At 31.3% G+C, this 23,910-nt stretch overlaps 1 protein-coding gene across 6 annotated transcripts in view; it reads left to right on the top strand.

Moving 5' to 3' along the window:
* The window catches only part of LOC139502256 (tensin-1-like), a 71,025-nt gene that overhangs the window by 5,240 nt on the left and 41,875 nt on the right, over nt 1-23,910 (top strand). For all 6 annotated transcript variants that reach the window (XR_011658762.1, XR_011658761.1, XR_011658759.1 and 3 more), the window contains exons 2-5: nt 6,928-7,008; nt 8,725-8,799; nt 10,672-10,818; nt 21,649-21,945. Coding sequence is in view for 2 of the 6 variants with exons in the window: in XM_071291691.1 (XP_071147792.1) it covers nt 6,928-7,008; nt 8,725-8,799; nt 10,672-10,818; nt 21,649-21,945 (600 nt within the window). In the remaining 4 variants the exon portion in view is untranslated. The remainder of the gene's footprint in view (nt 1-6,927; nt 7,009-8,724; nt 8,800-10,671; nt 10,819-21,648; nt 21,946-23,910) is intronic.

Below are 23,910 nucleotides of genomic sequence, written 5' to 3'. Positions count from 1 at the left end.
ATCAGGATGGTCCGGTAACCCATCAATAAAAAACACAAATTTATTATCAGGATCATATATACCCAAAGGTTGGCAACCCCACTGACCACTGACTACTGCAGTGATACCATCAGTATACTGACCAAAAGGTTGGCAACCCTTCCGATTCAAATTCAGCCAGCCACTCAAAATTATATGATGCCATCAGTAAACATCTACACATTTAGTCTAAGTCCTGATAGTAAGGAGGATGCAAATTGTCATAACTGGGGACCCACTGACTGCCTAAGAGGGTGCCTGCTCCAGTTAATGTTCAGTGATTCACTATATAATTATTTTTTCCCACAAAAAGGGGGGAGGGGGCTGCCAACCACTGACTGATCTGCGGTGGTAACCATCAGTATAATGACCAATAGGTTGGCAACCCTTCCTATTCAAATAGAGCAAATCCTATACTAAGGATTCCATCAGTACAGTGACACAAGTTCAGGATTGATGTACATCAGAAACGGCATGGAAGTGTTCTACAATCCCTCCTTATGGATTTAACAGAAATATATAACAGTGACAAAAATTCCCAATGTGGTTTTGTCTTAGCTTATAGTTCCAGATTGTCAGTCCACGTTATCAAATTCTCATCTAAAGCCAATCAATTGCTCTTTAACTTGATAATGACACCAATGAAATTGATCTGCTTGTTAACACTAACAGAATGCTAATCTTCAAAAACAATTTATGTTTCTGTCTAATTATCTGATCTGTATAAATGATGGCTTCTAGTTTATTCTGCCATTACTAATTGTTACTGAATATCCGATTGCTATTGGCCAAAGTTGGTCAGTAATGTAAACCTTTGTTGTATATAATTTACACTGCTCCTAACAGCTTATTATCTAATAATGTCTAAGTTAATAATCCCTTCTGAATTTCCAGAAAATCTTTTTAGTTAAATTGTTCAGACCATTATAGGTCTGAAGTAGACCTAGTAAATATGGTTTTAGTTTGGGCCTAATGTTTTAATGCAGGCAATGCTTAATTATTTTTTTTTCTAATATTTACGCTAAATCAAAATGTCAAGTGCAATAATTATAACTTTCCAAAAGTTTTCCTACAAGTTTTAATAAGAGCTCATTTCCTAGTTTGATACTTATACTTGATACTGTTTTGTTGTTCTATGCGAGAGGGGACACTGGCATTCGTGAACCATAACAAGAGGAGTGCTGTTCACACTCACAGTTTGACAAAATAATATACATGTTGTATTATCTCCCTTAGAGATAGCAGTGAGATACATTGCCTCATAGAAAGCCTTCAGGGGATACTTATACATTTGATCTTATGATGACCTCTACATAAAGAAATAGTATTATTTTTGTAATTCATAGAAATAATGATTGTTCTTTCAACAAGGTATGAGAAAAAGTCCCAATCTCAGTTGTGAATAAGGAAGTTAAGAAAGAAAAGTACAATGACCATCAAGAAATGACATTAATATGTCAATCACTCTGAAAGTTAGAGGCTTTTAACCTTTCACAGAAAACAATGAACTTGGATCAAGTTGCTCTAGTCTTGTACATGTTATGGTATCAGTTTTCAGATAATAGAAGTTCACATTGGGAAATGATTGTAATACTTCCAGAAATCATCATGATAAAGATGTACATTGACCTTATAAATACTTATTTGAAAGATAATTGTCAGCAAGAAACCAAGAATAGAAAATGCTTTATTAAATTTGTGTGAACTTTTCTTGCTAATTCTCTTTGTATAAACCAATTACTTTTTGTTTGTTTTATAGAAAAGAAAATCTATTGATTTTGCAATTTAATGTGCTTAATATATATACATTAAATGTATTACATTTATATGATGTTCTTCAGATTCAATATCTGACCTATGTTCAAACAAGCCGAGCCTTTTAAATTATGTTATGCTATTCCTTATCTTAGAATGCATAGGTTTAATTTTGAACTTCAAATTAATGGTCTATAAACTGATGTTGACATTAAGAGATATGCTCTTTAACATGCAAGATTTCTGAAATTTACAACTGCCAGAGTTCTGTTTTTTTAAGGACTGTCAAATTGGTAAAATTATGATAGAAAACTCACTGTTCGGCATTGATTTCACAACTTGTTTTGCTTTATAAAATAATGTAAATCTTGGTTAGAATAGAATAATGTTTGTAAATTTGAGACAAATTACTGGACAATTGTACAAAAAAATATAATCATAATAAGTGGTATAATCTTACTTATATTAATTTTTAACTTCATGTCATTGATTTTATGTATGTTGATTTATATAAATTGTCCTTGTATGACTTTGTTAATGTATAATTTATTAATTAATAAGAAACAATGTACATGTATGGAATGAAATTAGTAATATAGTTTATGACTTTTGTCTTTGAAATTGAAATTGAAACATGAAGTTATAATACATGTGATCTCAGATGGCTTATTTGTTAAAAAAGTTTATTTTCGTCAATTAAAAAAAATCTGAGATTAAAGTCATTGCATGGAACTTAGAAATTTGTGTTTATTTAAAAATTCCATAGCAGTAGATAAAAATCAGGTAAAATTTGGTGACTGAATGTCTTTTCTCATGCAGTGTTTCACATTTTGAGCGTAGCCTCATGCAGTTAAGCTAAATTCTGAGCCACAATTAAGAAACAGTACTTTTTTTAATCGTCTCATTGTCAATGTACATGTAAGTTGAAGTGCAGTCATCATGTCTTTATTTGTATAATTTTGTGATTTACATGTCCCTATAATGGAATAAAGCATTGAAGATCTTGGATTTTAAATCCATCTTTTCTTGACTGGCTGATTTACTGAGAGCTTGATCATGTTGATACATAATGTCACTGTTTTGTATGAATTATGTTTTTTGTATACAATATTGTAAGTCTATATGTATGCAGACCTCATTTGATTTTTTTCTGCCAAATTTGGTGCTAGGATATTTACACTAGAAGATTTGGCTAAATAATTTTTCAATATTGGTGAAATGAATATGTGAGATTATAAACCTGTATAATATTTGTATTTATATACAAGACAAAACTTATATCTGTGTTTTAACATTGATGTTAAAGTAAAGAGGTAGAAATAAATTGTCATGCTTGGCCTACATTGAAATGTTAAATAGTATCACAAATATTCATAAACATGTCAGATAAAAGTCAGAGATAGGTAAAGGTATATAGGTATTTATATCACTGGTGAAATTGTTCAACTGAGTGTATATTATAGATATAACAGAAATACAAGTTAATATACTATAATATATACCATTTGCAATGAATAAAGGAATGATTTTTTTCTTCACTTGAAATGTTAAATTTCCTCTAAAAAATAAATGGTTATACAAAGGTGGCCTTAAACAGTTAAATTGCATTTTGATCTTCGTTTAAAGATAATAAAGTATAGTTATAACTATAAATATTTTCTCTAAAAGAAATACTGCAGATCATAACAAAAATAAATAGTATGTACCAAGGAATAAAGGAATGATTTTTCCCTCTTGAATTGTTAAATTTCCTCTTAAAAATAATGGTTATTTAAAGGTGGCCTTAAAGTTAAATTGTATTTTATCTTCATTTAAAAGTGATAAATATTAAACATATGTGGTATTTAGATGTTCTGTAATGAAACAAAATATTGTGTATAATGAAAAAATATTCCCATGAAATACAAATAGATATGCTTGACTATATGGCAATCATACAAGATAACCTAAACTATAAAATATATGTCAGTACTAGTATGTCAATTGTCTGCTTCTTATATACACAGAAGAGTAGGGTCTTATTAATTTAGATTATTTCCCCCCACTTGTGCTTTTTTCTCACCTGTTTTACCCTTATCAATGTGGCATAATGTCAGAAAATCAAATATCAGCATAAAAAACTGTCTACATGTTGTCAGATAAAAAAATTGAGGGGGCATTTCAAAACATACAATGAAAAAAAATTAGTTAACAACTATTATCTTGATTACCTATTTATAGTAATTTGATATGATTAACCCTTCAGGGCAAACTATATGATGATTAAATTAATTATTAAGTCAATTTGTTTTCTGCCATTATGTGATGGTATGAGAAAAGTATTCAACAATTGCTGTGTGTACATCCATTATGTCTCATGTCCATTAAAATTAATATACAACTTTGGTGCATTTATCTCTTTTTCTAAAAAGCTTTTATTCTGTTAAAAAAAATAAGTACATAATACTGGAGGTACAAAGTATATATATATACATTCATTATTTTCTAAGGTATATTAAATTGGATAACACAACTATTATTGAATCAGGTGAACTCTTTACCTTTTCCGGGTACCAAGTCAAAACCATTCCAAAAGCTTCAATACCCTCTTCTTAAAGTTCCGTTGACTCAGCCTTCCAGGCTGCATTGTCTTCTGTTATAAAATTTGTTTTTGAATATCTTACAAGAAGGAATTGTTTGCGGATTTATTAACATCTAGCTATGGAAAAAAATAAAATTATCATGAGATACATCATCAAGAATATAAATGAGAAATGTGTTCCCAAGTGAAAGGTCAATCTGAAGAAACCATAAGTTGAAAAAAGTCTGAGAACATCATAACCTTAAGTACAAAGATAAATAGAAAAACAAAAATCCACAAAACACAATAGATTGAGCAAACACCAAAAACAAATATCCACAAAACACTACACAAAACACAATAGATTGAGCAAACACCAAAACAAATATCCACAAAACACTACACAAAACACAATAGATTGAGCAAACACCAAAACAAATATCCACAAAACACTACACAGAACACAATAGATTGAGTAACACAAACAAATATCTACAAAACACTACACAGAACACAATAGATTGAGTAACACAAACAGATATCAACAAAACACTACACAGAACACAATAGATTGAGTAACACAAACAAATATCTACAAAACACTACACAGAACACAATAGATTGAGTAACACAAACAGATATCAACAAAACACTACACAGAACACAATAGATTGAGCAAACACCAAAACAAATATCTACAAAACACTACACAGAACACAATAGATTGAGCAAACACCAAAACAAATATCTACAAAACACTACACAGAACACAATAGATTGAGTAACACAAACAAATATCTACAAAACACTACACAGAACACAATAGATTGAGTAACACAAACAGATATCAACAAAACACTACACAGAACACAATAGATGGAGCAAACACCAAAACAAATATCTACAAAACACTACACAGAACACAATAGATTGAGTAACACAAACAGATATCAACAAAACACTACACAGAACACAATAGATGGAGCAAACACCAAAACAAATATCTACAAAACACTACACAAAACACAATAGATTGAGCAAACACCAAAACAAATATCTACAAAACACTACACAGAACACAATAGATTGAGTAACACAAACAGATATCAACAAAACACTACACAGAACACAATAGATGGAGCAAACACCAAAACAAAAATCTACAAAGTACTAAACAGAGCACAAGAAAATGAGCAACACAAAAAAAAAAATCCAGAAAACACAATACAGAACACTAAAATTTGAGCAACAAGACAAATAATGGACGAAACACTACACAGAGTACAACAGATTGTGCAACTCCAAGAAAAGTTACGAAAACACTACACAGAACACAACAGATTGTGCAACTCCAAGAAAAGTTACGAAAACACTACACAGAACACAACAGATTGTGCAACTCCAATAAAAGTTATGAAAACACTGCACAGAACACAACACATTGTGCAACACAAACACAAAACACTACACAGAACGTCACATAATTAAAAACCCAAACAAAAATCCAAAGAACACAAAAGAGTAATTAAATATATTAAATGGACACTATATAATATTATGTTAAATTTTTGGTTAAATTATGTTGTTTGGTTTCTGTCTAATTGACCCTAGTTTGATTCCTACCAAAAGTTTTGTTTTATTCATCTACTAGAAATACTGTTTAATGAAATACTTATCTTAGTCTGGGGTGAAAGTTTCACAACCTACCTGATACTGATACATTATACTATCAGAATTGATCAGAATCATCAGACATAAAGACTTGCCCTGCTGTGTTGTGATGTAAAATGTTTTATTTATGGAACAAAAAAGTAAATAAATTGTTCTACAGGTAAATACAGGTCCCTGCCAGGCACTAATTAATATTTTATGATCGTAGATTTTTTGTGAGAAAAAACTGTATTATGATAATTATTTAAGATATTCTAGCAAAAACTGTGTTATGATAATTTTCTAAGATAAAGATGGTTGAAAAAGTACAATAATGAAATGTAAAAAAATATTGTTAGCTTTTGGCTTAATATACAAGCTATTTAGAACATATTGGTTTCTGATAAAAGTACATAACAGCCAGAAGATTTGGTTCTAACAAAGAGTTTTTTTTTTGCAGTATTTATGCTGATGAAAACTTTGTAATTTAAATATTTTACCAAAGTCAGTATAATTCTTAGTTAATGATAGGACATTTCTCATATTGTCATTTAAAATCCAAGAATATAGGTTGTATTTCCTGATTGTCCTAAATGAACTATCTAATTCCTAAATACTGTGGATACATTATTATTCGTTGAATACCAATTTTTGGTGGATTTCGTGGATAAAGGGTAAATTAAATGTTCAATGAATGACAAATTTCTTTGGCTTGTATGCAACTTTGGCGAAACCACGAAATTATATATCCACGAACTTGTGAGTTTTCTTTAATCCACGACAATTGGTACCCATGAAAATGAGTGAATACACAACAGAAGAATTGTTCAAATATATATATATAGAAATTGCATGTATAAATATCATGCAGTTTGCATTTTCACATATTTTATCTATGTAGAAATTTCAAATTTCTATTTCTTATATTTTATTTTATTTTTCAGTATATTGGTTCGTTTTCTGTGTCAGGAAGTGATCAAAATGCCAGGACGGAGTTTGTACAAAAAGAAATTGAGAAAATGAGGGTAGGATTTAAACAAATATTATAAAACCCCCCAAAAAATAAGCCCAAAAAAGTCATGTATAAATTTATTTCACATAAACAAAACTGTAACAATGCACACATACAATGTATATATATGTATACACAAATACATAAAGAGTCCGTTACAATCACACATGAAAAAATGTTTCCTATCTCAGATAGTACCAGTGTTTTCTTTATACCAATGGAAAAAAAAAATCATTGAGATTGTTTTACTCACCCCCTTTTTCATGGTGTATAGATTTAAAAAAAAACGATTGCACAAGTTAGACTAAGATGTTAAAGTTTGTGATAAGTTCAGTTCAAGGAGGTTATGTGAGAAGGAGAGAGGACGAAAAACGATAATTACACATAAAATGTTACCGACTTTTCTGTGAATGGGTGTTAATTAGTTGAGATTGAGTCTGTCACAGAGGGAGATTTTGTCCTAATTACATACCCGAGTAAGAACGGAAACACCCGAGGTGTCATAAAATGACCATGCAGATATACAATTATTGACATGTTAAAAAGATTTTTGTGATATTTTTTATTAAGTAATTAAAAATTAAAATTTTATGTTGAAAGTAAACTTATAACCAATAGAAATGAATCAAATATCCGTCGTATTGCTGTCAATGTTTATATCAACAGAAAGTCACTTTTACGTTTGTTCTCTATGTTTCAATTGCATATATTCCTTTCGGTCGTTACCGGTCACTGTAACTAAGGTACTTTGCATATTCGTATATTTTCTATGATTATTACCTGCCAATTCTCATAAACAGAAATTGGAAGGTGAAGCGAAAATCTTTGTAGTGTGAATAAAAATCGCACGCTAACTTTCCTTTAAACCCTCATAACTTTTTCATTTCTTTATCTTTTTTCACCGTAGAGAGACGATTGATTTTGAAATTGTGCGTCAAATCTTTTTCCATATCATAAACACCGTAGTCTGATACACTGCATTGTTAGCATAAATACACCTGAACTTTAATGACCCAGTCACTGATAACAATCACGTGACTTATGCGATTTATCTAATAGTTCCAACTGCTCGCGGTAACAGCCCGGTACATCAGAGGGCCATGTCAAGTGGGTGATAAACATGTCGGTTTCTTTATATTTTTATCATTTTTCTCTGATCGAACTGCTGTCCTGCGGATGCTAATTTTGTATCAAGCAGAGTGTTCACTCTCCTTCTCATATAACCTCCTTGATCAGTTGAAGGAAACCGATTGGCACCTCTAATTTCCATTCTAAGTCATTATAAGTATATATTGAATTAATAACTTTTGCAAATTAAGTGAACATGTTTGTGTAAAGGTTGGTTTAAGGAGAAGCAGGCATGAATGATTTAAAGTTTATGATATTTTGTATGCAGTTGTATAAGCATTGCCACAACTTTAGTAACAAACAGGCAAGACACATCTCTGTGTCAACAGTTTATTAATCATTATTGTTCATGTTTATTGGATTTTATCTTAATTTAGGTCTGTAGCCAGAAGGTATAGACTTAACATCATTGCTACATGTATCAATTAAAGGTATAGGTACATGAACACGACAGTGATGGTTAGTTTATATTTTAATAAAAGTGATTATGTCATATATATATATATACTATAGACAAAATATTTCAAAATACAATATAATATATAACAATATTTTTAGAACAAAATTTAAAGTTATTTTATAGTTACATTTTATTTTTTAGCAACCAGATAAAAGTAAGAACATCATGTTGGTGATATCATTGACTGGAGTGAAAGTCTGTAGCAGTAATGGGGAGGTAACTCTATTTTATTTTCTCTTAACTTGTGACACAATTTTGTAACATTTATTACGTTTAGAAAATGAGAACCAATGAGTTCCGTGATCATTCCATGTGTTGTATTAACCAAGCAAGAGATTTTTCTCTTAACTTGGTATGTTTACAAATTGCCACCAACACACTCCAGTCTTTCTGTAAATCACTTTGCCATTTCAACCTCTTTGTATTCTTAGATTTATCTTTATCAATTGTTTCAACAGTTTATAAATTAAAATGTAAAGTGAATTTTGATCTTCTCTCGTAAGTGTCTTTGTTTTAGATTAAATAAGATTAATTTTTAAGTAAGTCTTACATTTTTAAGCTTAAAAGTAATTGAAAAAATTATATTTGATTTATAACTTTTTGAGTTATTGTGAATTAAAGCCCCCCCCCCCCCCCCTTCTTTCTGGGGAGAATGTGATTACTTATATAGGGAATCAGTAGAGCACGACTGGAGTGAGCCCCTCTTAGGCAGTCAGTGGGCCCCTACTTATAAAAATTTCAGGATCCACCACGGATAATGAGACATGGACCAACACTTACTGTTGTATAAGGTATACTAGTACAGCAAGCCTGTGGTATGTACAAGATTATATCAGTACTTGAGACCACTCGACACAGACAAGTGATGGTATTTACTTCTATATATAAGTTGACAATTGTGTGTTCTACAGTGATATGCTGGTTTTCCTGTAGATAAAATCTGAATTAAAACTAGAAATAACTACTGGTAATTGTAAGTAAGATTAAGATTACCCAAGTTAAGAAGTTCATACAAGATTTTCTTCTCTAGATCTGTTAACTTGAAAAACCTGTTATATATAATGTTGAACTCAAATAACAATAGAAACTGTTTTAGATTATAGACAATCAGTTATGTTTTATAGTTTGTTTAGGGCTAAATAGTTTTTTTGTGATATGCAGACCATACACTTGTATAGATAGAAATTTGACATGAATGGAAAATATGGAGTTGTCTTAACTTTGAAAGAAGTAAAAAATAAAAAAAATCTTTTTTCAAGAATTACATCCCCACTTTAAAAAAATTCTGAGTGCACCCCTGATTGCCCTTACAAAATTAAAAATTATTTATGGTTTCAAGGTCAAAGTTTAAATATTTGATCTGATTTGTCATCAGGTCATGTTAGGTATATAGAGTTTATCTGATGTCATGGTAAGTGTAAAGAGGTTATCTGATGTCTCAACAAGTCAGATGAGGACAAGTGTCTTTACTGATAGGTGGTAAAAAAGTACTTTTCTAAAGAATATAATTCTTTTAAGTCTAACTTACAAATGTATGTAATCAATGAGAAAAAATGATATACTTGCCAATGAGACAACTCAATCTGAGTCACAATGTGTAAAAAGTAAACCATTATAGGACAATTTAGTTAAGCTTTTAACACAGAGTCTCAGCTTACGCAGAACAGTAATATATAAGGTCCCCAAAATGACTATGTAAAACAATTCAAGTAGGAAAACCAACAGTTTAATATATAAAAAACAAATGAGTAAGGAGAAACACTTACCCATCACAAAAGTTTTGTTTTGCCCATACTGTAAACCAACTAGTTTTTGCGATTAGAAAAATAGCATAAATATAAATCATCGTGAATATGTAAAAATGGGGTTTTACTTACCATATTTAAATACATCAAGCAAATTAGAAAATAGCAAATTTAAATCGTGAAATTAAATTGATGTGAAATGGGCTAGTAAACTCCAAATAAAGTATCTGCCAAAATAAGTTGATTTATATCAAAGAAGATTTCATGTGCTCCTTATAGTTTCATCGTTTTTTTTAAAGGTTTGTGTATATTTGTGATGAAGTTTTATTTTCTTGTTTTACAGAGTGTTTATATGGCTCATGCTTTGAAGAGAATTTCTTACGCTACCTGTGAACCTGAGTTTCGTCAGTTCTCCTTCCTTGCCAGAGAACCCAAGGGACACATCGACAGCCAGTTTTGTCATGTATTTATGACAAAAACTCCAGATGAGGTTAGTAAAAATATTATTACTTTAAGTTTGATAACTTAAATTGAAAATGGAAATGGAGAATGTGTCAAAGAGAAAACAACCCGACCAAAGAGCATAAAACAGCCGAAGGCCACCAATAGGTCTTCAACACAGTGAGATAATTCAGAAGCCAGAGACGGACTTCAGCTAGTCCCTTAACAAAAAAATGTACTAGTTCAGTGAAAATGGAAGTCATACTTACCTCAAAAACATGTAAATGAACTTAGATTAAAAATCTTAACATGCTTAGATTTCTTTAGATGAATAATTTCTAAAACCTTGACAGTGCTTGTGATTGCATATTTATGGACACTTTGTAAATAACCATATTTAGATGATTGAGTCCACTTTGGACATTAAAATCTCGGTAAAACTTTCAATCACATAATCTTTATACCTAATTGAATTATGGTGTTGTACATAATCAGTAGCATTATTTTAATTTTTCCATAGTAGAAGATCGTAGAACATCTTTTTCATATTTATATCTGAACATAATGAGGAGGAATTAGTTAGTAAACTCGGTTCACAGTTTCACCTTTCAATAAAATAACTATTTGTTAACAATGTATTTTTGAAATGGAGAAATACTTTTCCTGCCAAAATATAGTTGTTTTAGGACTTAATTGGATTAATTATAACATAAGATTAATGCTCATGCAAGTGTTGCAGTAATGTATATGTATTTAATTATACATGATATATAATGGAACTAAGTAGAGACGGTATTTATATCAAGGTTTGACAAGACTAACAAGAATGTCATTAACTTCCTGTCTGACATCTCACCTGTCAGTTACCTGTAATTACCTCACACAAAACTTGTACCTATTTCTGTAAATTGTTGTTTTTTTAAAAATTCATATGGATGGATGTATTATGTAACGTGCAGGTATGTCTATTTTATGATAAAAGCTTTAGAGTTATTAGAGTAATCCAAACTTAAGCTTATTATTACCCATTGGGACATTATGTAATCACTTTATTAAACAATTTCATTTATTTCCACTCTGCATATCTGAAATTTGTAATGTTTAATTTCAATTTATGTAATAAATTCTGCCCAAATTCATGTTTTCCATATTAACATCCTTTTATTTGATTTTAATAACCCTCATGCACAAAGCTGGAGGAGGGGGTGGATGAGCGGGTCCCTGCACATTGAAGTCACATTACTTTAGGCTTATGCTGAATTATTCTGTTGGCTTTTAATTTCACATCTGAAAATATAGCAGGAGCCTATCCAGCCATTTTTAAAATGGAGTGGTTCCGAAACCAGGAGAAAAGGGGGGGGGGGGGGGGGGAGGGGTTTTGGTCCAACTATATTTCCCCATTCAAATGCATAGATAATAAAAAAAAAAAAAAGTGGGTTCCAACCTCGGAATTCTCCCCCTGCTTCCACCACTGAGTAGGAGCTTTATTTTTCATTTGGGGGAAGGAGGAGTTACACAATGTTGATGATAATCATTGTGTTTTGCATTTTGGGAATATGTCCACAAAAAAAAGAAGAGTTTGGAGTTACAAGAAAGTGTGTTTGAATTGATTTGATTTTAAGAGATTTAGTATTAATTTTACATTTAGATACATATAGGTTATAATAAAGTTATTTGGAGCTAGCAATTGTCCAATATCTTTGGTGTAGCCAGTTATCACATTAATGTTTAAGTTACACAAATATTTTTGAAAATTTTGAGAATATTATGAAACATAATTTTCAAATCTTTTTTATTATTTATTTTTGATAGATATATTTTGATATTGGTTCTGTAATCTTTAAAACACTTGACTTTGTCGACTTATCTTAAGATCGTAAGGCCTTTTAATATTTTGACAGAGATATTGTATCTCAATTATTGCACTATCTCAGTAATAAAGACATATATGGTATAATCTATCATTCATAAATTCGAGCTATGAATTAGAATGTGGATAATCATTAGATTTATAGTGTGTTAAGATAGTCACCTACATTATTGAGACAGGTACGCCCAGGTGAGAACTCATTCATCATAAGTATCATACTCTAGTACGTACAATTAGTCCTTATATCACCATTACGGTGGAACAATACAACTATTATAATTATATAAGATACTTACAATGTAAAGTAGAACTGTAAGGGAGGAACTGAGAGACTATTTATATTTATTAGTGGGTAACATAATCTAATATCAAATGTAAGTGATTGTTGAAATGAACTTTAAGAGAGTACACAAGAAGCACAATTTGATTAATAAATCTTTAAAAAAAATGGTTAAAAATTTGACTCAAAACAATTTCATTGTATTATTTGAGGATAAGATGAGGTTGAAAAATGAGTTTATGATTGATTAGGTCTATCTTTGATCATATCCATGAATTAATTTTGTCTATTGGTTGTTGCTAACTGAATGGTAAAGCATTATTTATCAAATTGTGATTTTATATTTATACATTTTTTTGTATATTCATAGGGTTTCATCATTTTGCTCTTTTCAAATGAATTAGGACTCAAATGAAAGATTTTTGTTTTTGGACTTAATTGATGAAATATGGTTGTGTCATTGAACTCTAGATAGATCAACATAAAGTAGGATGAAATGAATTAATTTTGTAATTTATTGGGTCATATCACTTCTAATTTTCAAGCCTAAAGGTAGGTTTAGTTATTTGTTTATAGTACAAAAATTGTATTTTGGGTCACTTCACATCATGCTAATGATGGTATAATTGTAAAATAAATGATTTAAATAATTTGTTGGGTCATTTGACATGGTGTATTTAGTCAGATGTTTTTGGCCTGGAGGATCTGCAATTTGATGTAATGGACCATGTATTTACTACCTGGTTTACAAATACCATGGATAAATAGTAATATTAGACAGGAATTATCATAGCTTGTGAAATTGTAGGTATTTATTGACACTGTATATATAATTTATATATATATAATTCAAAACCTTGAAAATGAGGAGGTGTTAAGTTATCGTTGTGTCCATTTCACAAAACCTTTAGGTTTAATGAGGGATTCAAATACTTCACAGTGATCAGAGTTCCTATATTTGTGATCATTCAGTGGGTTGTTTGGGAGAATGGATAATTGTAGAATGGTATAAGAATCAAAATGGCATATGAAAATGTAGGTATTTTTTTGGCAGGTACTTGACAGTGAAAAGTGTTTAGTGGTCATTGCATTTGCATCTATAGCGAAATGTTTACATATAGAAATATAGAGATATTGGAATGAAATTATTGGAATTTGTGGCAATGTAGGCATGTAATGAAGGATTCAGAATTTGTGGTAATGTAGGCATGTAAAGAAGGATTCAGAATTTGTGGTAATGTAGGCATGTAAAGAAGGATTCAGAATGTGTGGTAATGTAGGCATGTAAAGAAGGATTCAGAATTTGTGATAATGTAGGCATGTAATGAAGGATTCAGAATTTGTGGTAATGTAGGCATGTAAAGAAGGATTCAGAATTTGTGGTAATGTAGGCATGTAATGAAGGATTCAGAATGTGTGGTAATGTAGGCATGTAATGAAGGATTCAGAATTTGTGATAATGTAGGCATGTAATGAAGGATTCAGAATTTGTGGTTATGTAGGCATGTAATGAAGGATTCAGAATTTGTGGTAATGTAGGCATGTAAAGAAGGATTCAGAATTTGTGGTAATGTAGGCATGTAAAGAAGGATTCAGAATTTGTGGTTATGTAGGCATGTAATGAAGGATTCAGAATTTGTGGTAATGTAGGCATGTAATGAAGGATTCAGAATCTATCTTGCTCACATTTTGTGTGAAACCTCATATGTGATAAGGGGAGGTAATGAAACTGGATGATTCTTTCCCTTATCAACACATATGATTCTCACATCTTTTTTTATGTGTTTATTGGATTAAATGTATTGTCAGCAATTTTATACTGTGTTAAAATCTTCAAAGAATCTTGTTGATGGAAGTGAGGAAAAAGTGTCAATAAACATTCCATTGTATCAACTATGTGTGGCTTGAGAAACGATACATTTCATCAAAAGTGTACTTTTGGTCATAAATGTATTGAGCAAGTTCATTGTACCCAGACTTAGAAATCAACCAATCAAAAGAACCACAGTCCTGGGCTACTGGTCATAACACTTTACTCAGTACACAGAACAAAACATTTGTGCATGAAACACCAAATCCAATAATTTGATGGGTTGATTTCTGAGTCTTAAATTAGTATTATAATCATGCTAGAAAAGTTTAAAACCTCAATCCCATACTTTTTAGCTGGATGTGTGAATTAGCTTTAAATCACCCACGTAATAGTCATTTATTTCATAAAGTGCATTCATTATTGCTGCAAACCATTGATTTATGGTCAAGGTGGTTACATGTATGATGACAATGTGTAATAACATCCTTGGGTCAACACTAAATGATTATTTATAAAGCCATGAATTGACCAAATATTTGTCACTTATTTTGTTGCATTCAATTTCTTCAGGCAAAAGGAATTGAATTTTTTTTATTTTGATCAGTGGGTCTTGTAAGCAAAATATTGAGTTGTGGTATACCATATAACCATACTTGAGGTATATTCTTTCACCTTTGATATACATGAGGAAGTTATGTAGTCCAAGTACACACAAGTATGTAATGATATTTTTGGTAGGAAGTTTGTCATTTGAAAAAGCAGATTAAAAGGAAGATGCATATTTGTGTCGTTGAGAAAAGTATGACACAAAATCCAATGACTTTAATCAAAAGATACACTTGATTTAAAAAGTCAAAGAGACTTTAGATTTTATTCAATATATATATATATACCAAAATTTACAAATTTTAAGAGGAATAAAGTAGGTTGCTTATAGACTCCTTTGTTTCTTGGAAAGTGATGCTTAAAATAATAATGCGGTAAGGTTATAAGCGTGTCTGAAGTATTACTTAGTGTGAACTGTTGAAAGGGCAATGTCAAAAAGGAATAAAATATAATTGAAGAAATTATTGTTATTTTTCATATCATTAAGGATAAGAGTCGTTCTTTGAAATAACTTGTTAACTTAGGAAAATACACTGATACATTTCTCTGTTCAATGAAAATATATATATACTTTCTAAATATTTCAAAGCAGTAAAATCAAATGAAATGAACATTGATAATAAATTACAAAAGCATTTATTTATAAGTGTACCTGATGAACAAAGTCATAAAGGCTTGTCTTAACAGCTGATAGTTAGATTGATTTTACATTTTGTATCTATAACTGATTTGTTTGAATGGTGGTACATCTTCTCCAGTGCAGTGAATACATGTTAATCATAAAATATAAATAGTTGTATGGATCAATGAAAAGTATAAAAAGTACGATTTAGATGTTCACTGTGAGAAACTGAATTAATATTCATTGGACTATCCTAACTTAAGGCAGTTTTACCTTGAGAAATATCGGTAGAAGGTTAACTGGTATATATATAGGGAACATCTCAATAATGTAAATACATGTACATGTATATATGTTAATAAGTTAATAAACAATAACATGGATAAGGCAACTGATTTTATTATAAAAACAATGAGATTGTAAGAAACTTAAAGATGCAATTCAAGGACTGCAGCCATTTTGTCAAAATCCTGTATTAGATTCAAATTTTACAGAACTGTCAGTTTCTAATATTAGAGAGGGTTAGATGGTAAAATTTGTGATTTTTCAAGCTAAAGAAATGTTTGTTCGCCCATATGTTGGTCATAAGAGACCCCATGGACATCTTTTAACTGATGAACATGTTATTATAGGATTAAACATATTGTGTCTGGGGTATAATTGGGCGGTGGGTAAACTTGACCTGAATTTCAGAAGTTTTGACCAATCATAATTTCAAATATTTATAAATGTGTAAGATTATGTGCTTAACTTATAGCAGATTTTCATCTCTGCCACTTCTCTGCCACAATCAACCCATTTATATTGACATAATATTCCAAATGTTACCCTGCACAGGAGAAATCCCCCAGCTATGCACACATGATTGCTTCAGAATGGGGATAGATAAAGGGCTGTGTCAGGTGGACAATGTTAAGATTATGTATCAATGCAATTCTTTTGAGTGAAGAATATCTTTTTTTGCCCAACTTCTATTTTGTGGTCCACTGATCACCAAAAGTGGTGGTGCGAAGGGAGCATCCCTGTTTTATGAACACCTACATTCTTGTGGTTTATATCTTTCACCAATAAATTGATATATCAGTATATGATTATATTAATTATTATTAAATCTATGTTTTAGTGAACAAAATCTGAGCTGTCTATCTAAAAAGGCATATAATGAATGATAAAGATGCTAATATAAATTGTGACCCTGGGTTCTTGACATGTTTTTAATGGTTGTATATTTTATAACTTTTATGACCCTTAATTATTATGTATTTGTATTGCCTGATTCAGCTCAAGGTTGATGATGTTGATTTTGATTTAATTAACAAAAAATTAACATTCTTCTAATACCCACCTGCAATACATTAGACTAAATGAAAAAAATCTTAATACATATAGCTGACTTAACATATAGCCACAAGTACACCCCTACAGGTGTATATACCATAGAGTCTATGAATTAATTACATTCCTCCCTCTATTCTGTCTGATCCACCATAATAACTCTCAGCATGAAACAGTATGCACAGAATTTTTTTGACATATAATAATATTTTACATATATCATATGTCATTTATCATACCCTGTTTTACCTGTAAAGGTTTACCTGCACAGGAAGTTACAGGTGAAATAAATTGTAAAATTGTAACATTTTTGGAGGATTTTACTTTTTCAAATTTTGCTGGTGAGTCTTTATTAAAATTCTATCAAATATGTGCAGCACACTGACTATCAAGCATGCAAAGTCAATGTTTTACATTTGTTTGTTGTTAGTTAATATTATAATATTGATAATTGGTTGTTTGTTTAACTTCCAGTGGCAAATATTTCATGCATGTTCAGGACCAAAACAAATTCGCAATACATACAACAGGTAGGTCCTGTGATAGTGGCCATCCAGGATGAAATTAGGACTGCAATGAGAAAGAGAGGGTATATGTTTTCCTTGTTGTGGATATGGACAGAAATGTTGCCTTACAACCCGGCCACTTGATTGACCCCTCAAAGAGTTGTTTACAACCCAGCCACTTGATTGACCCCTCAAAGAGTTGTTGCAAGGTTTCTTACAGTGCATAGACCATGGCACTTTTCTTTACAGTAGACATTGAATTTAATGTCCCCATTAGGACCAGACATCATTGTATATTTGTACATACTGCACAGTACACTAGACATGATCCCACTTTGACAAGGGTCTAACTGTAGGTCAGAAGAAGACCTTACTGACCATATCTTTTCCGCCAGTCACCCTCAATAAAGGGAGATAAATGCATTCAGACAATGGATTAAAGATTAACATACATTGTAGGACGATTAAGATTCTATAAGCGATCGAAATACAAAAATAAACAGTTTTAAAAATTAAAATGAATAACTTGATCTCTATGACAGTGATTTGTCCTACAAATATGTTTATATAGGAAAGGTTGATTAGGCAATGAATTATAATTTATATCTAATATTTATTTAAAGATTAATCGAGGTATGATGTTTTATCCAGGTTTATAGATTTATTCATTTATTTTTGAAAAGAGAAAGAGTAAATATTAGATTATAAAGGTCTATTCTTGTAAATGATAAAGTGTTATTTGAATGGAATTTGGAATTTGATAAGGAGGAAATAGGAATAAGGAAAAAGGTAGGTTCTGATAACACTGCCAAGTAGATATTCCACATAATGTTTTAATGTGTACATATATGGTACTTGTATATATTAGATAATACAACACAGAATTTGATCTACTATTACTGCTATGTTAATGAGAATCTTTGAAATGAACTTTTTTAAATTGTAATACATACATATGTTTCATCTATAAAAGACTCATCATAAAAAGGCCAAATGAATTTTTAAGTCAAGTGTTATTAATTCTATTAGATCTCGCAAAACATTTTCAACCCTGCCACATTTTTGCACCTTTCCCAAGTTGGAAGCCTCTGGCATTTGTTAGTCTTGTATGTTTTTTTTAATTTTAGTTCATTTATATGTTTTGGAGTTGAAGTGTCACAGACATCCATTTAGGCATTTTCACTAAACGAGTACACAATTTTATTTAGGGGCCAGCTTTGGAGGACCACCTCTGGGTGCGGAATTTTCTTGCTAGGTGGTCTTTGGCTGTTATCTGCTCTTTGGTCAGGTTGTTGTCTGTTTGACATATTCACCAATTTACCTTCTCAATTTGATTACTGTCCTTTAAAGTATTTTATCAGGAACATGGCCAGGATTTATAAAAGGGAGCATGTAATTCCCAAATTCTCAATAATAGAAGACGGTAAGTGGCAAGATCTTTTTGGAAGATTTTATACCTTTTCTTTCAAGCAATTCAAGAATTAATAAATTACTATAATAAAAAAATTAACGAAAAATTGTTAATTCAAATAAAAGGAATCTTCAGAATTAGTCTCTTATGTAACATATGAGAGATAAATCAATTCATTATACTGTAAATTAACAGCCAAAGAAATGTATCAGTTTCTTGCAATCCTTTAATAATTAACAGAAATATATATGAATTGTTGTTGTGGTGGGTGCTGGCATATTAACAAGGAAAGATTTACAACTGCAATTAACTTGTAACATATTCCCTGTTGATGAAGATATTCACTTTGAAAAGTTTTATATAAATATATTTTCTCCAGATCAGGAAATTGAAATTTGATTAGGAACTGAGGGAATACCCACACAGCCTGATTGCTTGATGCATAAAGCCAAATATTATATATACAGTCTATCTCCTCATTTTAACACTTAACCATGGAATTGTTTTACAAGATATGTTGTACATCCAAGGAATGTTTAGTAATTAAAAGTTAAGTGTTTCCTAATGTGAAATCTTTTGTCTTTAAATGACTTAAGAATCAATTAAACAGAGCATTGAATCAATTAAATCAGTTCAAATTTCATTTAGTTGTATGATCAATATGAGACACATGTCATTAGGTTAGGGGAAAACAGATTTAATTGTCTCTTCACATGCACATCATGTAAAACTAATTGGTAGGGGTCTTCTCAGAACCTATAGAAATGTATATGATTATCACACTTAGTTCATAGGTTAGTTAGTTTGGGGTGTTACAACCTTCACAATAACTCAATGCTTTTAGTCAGTTGATAACATGTGACTCAATTAGAAACTTATGTTATTTAGTAATAAGTACAGGGGATTTTGTGCCTATTTTCTTTATTTAAAAAAAAAGTATATAAGAGAAAGAATTAAATTCTTTGTTTAAAGTTTTATTTAAAGTTCACTGGCAGCGACTCTGTCTAGTGTACATGTATTTACATGTATGTGGTAGCAAGAAGATTGTGTTTGGTCATGGTCACAATAAAAAATGTAGGAGAAAAGTGCTTTTTATTATTTTTATGACATGTAACTTCTGTATACCATTGTATTGACAAAGGTTTATCAGAATATAGATATATAATAATTAAACAAATGTAGGAGAAAGGTATGGAGAGAGGACTTAATTAAGTTAATTTTGGAGTTAAGATTGTTATGTCCTGAGCAATCAAAAGTTTCAAAACACTTAAATATATGTAATGTGACTGGCTTGATAGTTTTCAATTTACCAGACTGTATCAATACTTTTGAGACAAACGAAATATGGTGCATTGAAGACAACATTCTATAAAATTGAGAATTGAAATGGGCAATGGGTCAAAAAGACAACAACCTGGCCAAAGAGCAGAAAACATCTGAAGGCCATCAATGGGTCTTCAACACCAAGAGAAAATCCTACACCCTGAGGCTGGCTTCAGATGGCCCCTAAACAAAATGTGTACTAGTTCAATGACAGTGATATTGTTTGCCTTAAATTACCGGAGAATATAGGCTCCTCTGGAGAAACATCCCAATTTGAAAAAAATGGCTTAAAATTATTCCCCAAAAGACAACTTTTTTCCCAAACAGTACATTTTCAGTAGTAATGGTACATGGATACAAACTGAAAAACACCCATTTATACATTTTTCATGCCTAAAATGACTATATGTGCATATCTGAGGGTCTATTTATGTATCATCACTGACTATAAGGGGTCTTATTTCAAATGAGGGTTTACCTCTTGAAAGGGGGTCTGCAAATTGAAGTTCCAGTCAAATTCATGGTTTATTCTAAATTTCCCAATTTGATAAAAATGGTGCATATTTTCCATTAAAAAAGGGAAGAGGTAGTTTTTAAAAAAGGCAACAATATCACTGATTATGAAAATGGACGACACACATTCCCCATTTCCATTCATACAACCTATCAATACACATTTCAAGAAATATATAAATGACGTAAACACTCAGATATTCAGGTTGAGATATAAAGTTTATGTGTGAAACCATGCATAGTTCTAATGCATTCATTTTGTATCTATGGTGCGGATTGAATGACAGCAAGGTCAAAATCCGCTATCTATCTATCTGTAACTTAATTAAGAAGCCAACATTTTGAATTACAGAATTTTAATTCCCCAATTACTTTTATTAAATTTTAGGAAAGAAAACTCAGATTACAGTTATCTTCCTTTGTTCCTAGTTGTGGTTTAACCAATGCTTATTATTGTTTTCCAATGCAATGCTTATTATTGTTTTCCAATGCAATGTTTATTTTTTAGTTTTCACTACAAATTAATGTAATCTTCAGGCCGCTTCACTGCTCAGAAAAGTTAATTTTATTTGATTTTAAATTTTACATATATATTTTCAGGCAGAAGAACTAAACACTTTGATTGGTAATGCATTTAAAATGGCATATGCACAACAGAGAGTTAAACAACCAACATTTAACGAACTGATAGAGAAACAGCTTGTCGAACAGAAACAGAAATATCAAGAATACCAGGAGCATGCTCAGAAGATGTTTCAACAACGACTCCAGGAGATAGCAACACCCACACCATTCTCTGAGAAAGCTCAACAACACATGGAAATGAGGCGGCAGTCAAGTAGTGAAGATACAGCTGATAATAGGGACATAATCTCAGGAAAAAATAATAAACTATGGGTAGGTTTTAAAAAAAAAAGGGGAAATAAGTATCTTATATGAATAAGAGAGGAGATGTTGGAGAATACATTAATGAAACAGCAAGGTCATCTGGACTTGTGGTCATAAAACATTTGAGCACAATTATTGTCCTCAGACTCATCAATCAAGCAATCAAAATACTGGATTTTGTGTTTCTAGCACATATTTTGCACTCTGAGTACTGAGTAAAATTTTATGACTGAGGGCCCTGGTGGTCTGAGTAAAATTTTATGACTGAGGGCCCTGGTGGTCTGAGTAATTTTTTATGACTGAGGGCCCTGGTGGTCTGAGTAAAGTTTTATGACTGAGGGCCCTGGTGGTCTGAGTAAAGTTTTAAGACTGAGGGCCCTGGTGGTCTGAGTAAAATTTTATGACTGAGGGCCCTGGTGGTCTGAGTAATTTTTTATGACTGAGGGCCCTGGTGGTCTGAGTAAAGTTTTATGACTGAGGGCCCTGGTGGTCTGAGTAAAGTTTTAAGACTGAGGGCCCTGGTGGTCTGAGTAAAGTTTTATGACTGAGGGCCCTGGTGGTCTGAGTAAGGTTTTATGACTGAGGGCCCTGGTGGTCTGAGTAAAGTTTTATGACTGAGGGCCCTGGTGGTCTGAGTAAAGTTTTATGACTGAGGGCCCTGGTGGTCTGAGTAAAATTTTATGACTGAGGGCCCTGGTGGTCTGAGTAATTTTTTATGACTGAGGGCCCTGGTGGTCTGAGTAAAGTTTTATGACTGAGGGCCCTGGTGGTCTGAGTAAAGTTTTAAGACTGAGGGCCCTGGTGGTCTGAGTAAAGTTTTATGACTGAGGGCCCTGGGGGTCTGAGTAAAGTTTTATGACTCAGAGGGCCCTGGTGGTCTGAGTAAAGTTTTATGACTGAGGGCCCTGGTGGTCTACATTCAGTCTTCAACAATGAATTTTGCCTCTATTCTATATGTCAGGCTCTTCATCATTTACATTTTTAAGTTAAATAAAGAAAAACATCTAAGATACATATTGTAACGTAGAACAGATTGAAATTATACAGCAATGGAATAGTAGAAAGTCATGTTAGCCTTACACTTGAAGGAAATATACTTATAGTCTAGGTATGAATATTTGAATTATTCATTGTAATTATGTATCAATATCAAATTCAACTCACAAAAATAGTCCTGCTAGACAACAAGAATGTATCAATATCAAATTCAACTCACAAAAATAGTCCTGCTAGACAAGAATGTATCAATATCAAATTCAACCCACAAAAATAGTCCTGCTAGACAACAAGAATGTATCAATATCAAATTCAACCCACAAAATTAGTCCTGCTAGACAACAAGAATGTATCAATATCAAATTCAACCCACAAAAATAGTCCTGCTAGACAAGAATGTATCAATATCAAATTCAACTCACAAAAATAGTCCTGCTAGACAAGAATGTATCAATATCAAATTCAACCCACAAAAATAGTCCTACTAGACAACAAGAATGTATCAATATCAAATTCAACCCACAAAAATAGTCCTGCTAGACAACAAGAATGTATCAATATCAAATTCAACCCTCAAAAATAGTCCTGCTAGACAACAAGAATGTATCAATATCAAATTCAACCCACAAAATTAGTCCTGCTAGACAACAAGAATGTATCAATATCAAATTCAATCCACAAAAATAGTCCTGCTAGACAAGAATGTATCAATATCAAATTCAACTCACAAAAATAGTCCTGCTAGACAAGAATGTATCAATATCAAATTCAACCCACAAAAATAGTCCTACTAGACAACAAGAATGTATCAATATCAAATTCAACCCACAAAAATAGTCCTGCTAGACAACAAGAATGTATCAATATCAAATTCAACCCTCAAAAATAGTCCTGCTAGACAACAAGAATGTATCAATATCAAATTCAACCCACAAAATTAGTCCTGCTAGACAACAAGAATGTATCAATATCAAATTC

This window comes from Mytilus edulis, chromosome 13, assembly GCF_963676685.1.
Source record: "Mytilus edulis chromosome 13, xbMytEdul2.2, whole genome shotgun sequence".
Lineage (NCBI taxonomy): Eukaryota > Metazoa > Mollusca > Bivalvia > Mytilida > Mytilidae > Mytilus > Mytilus edulis.
The sequence above is the reverse complement of the archived record's forward strand: the minus strand, read 5'-3'. Positions and strand labels throughout refer to the sequence as shown.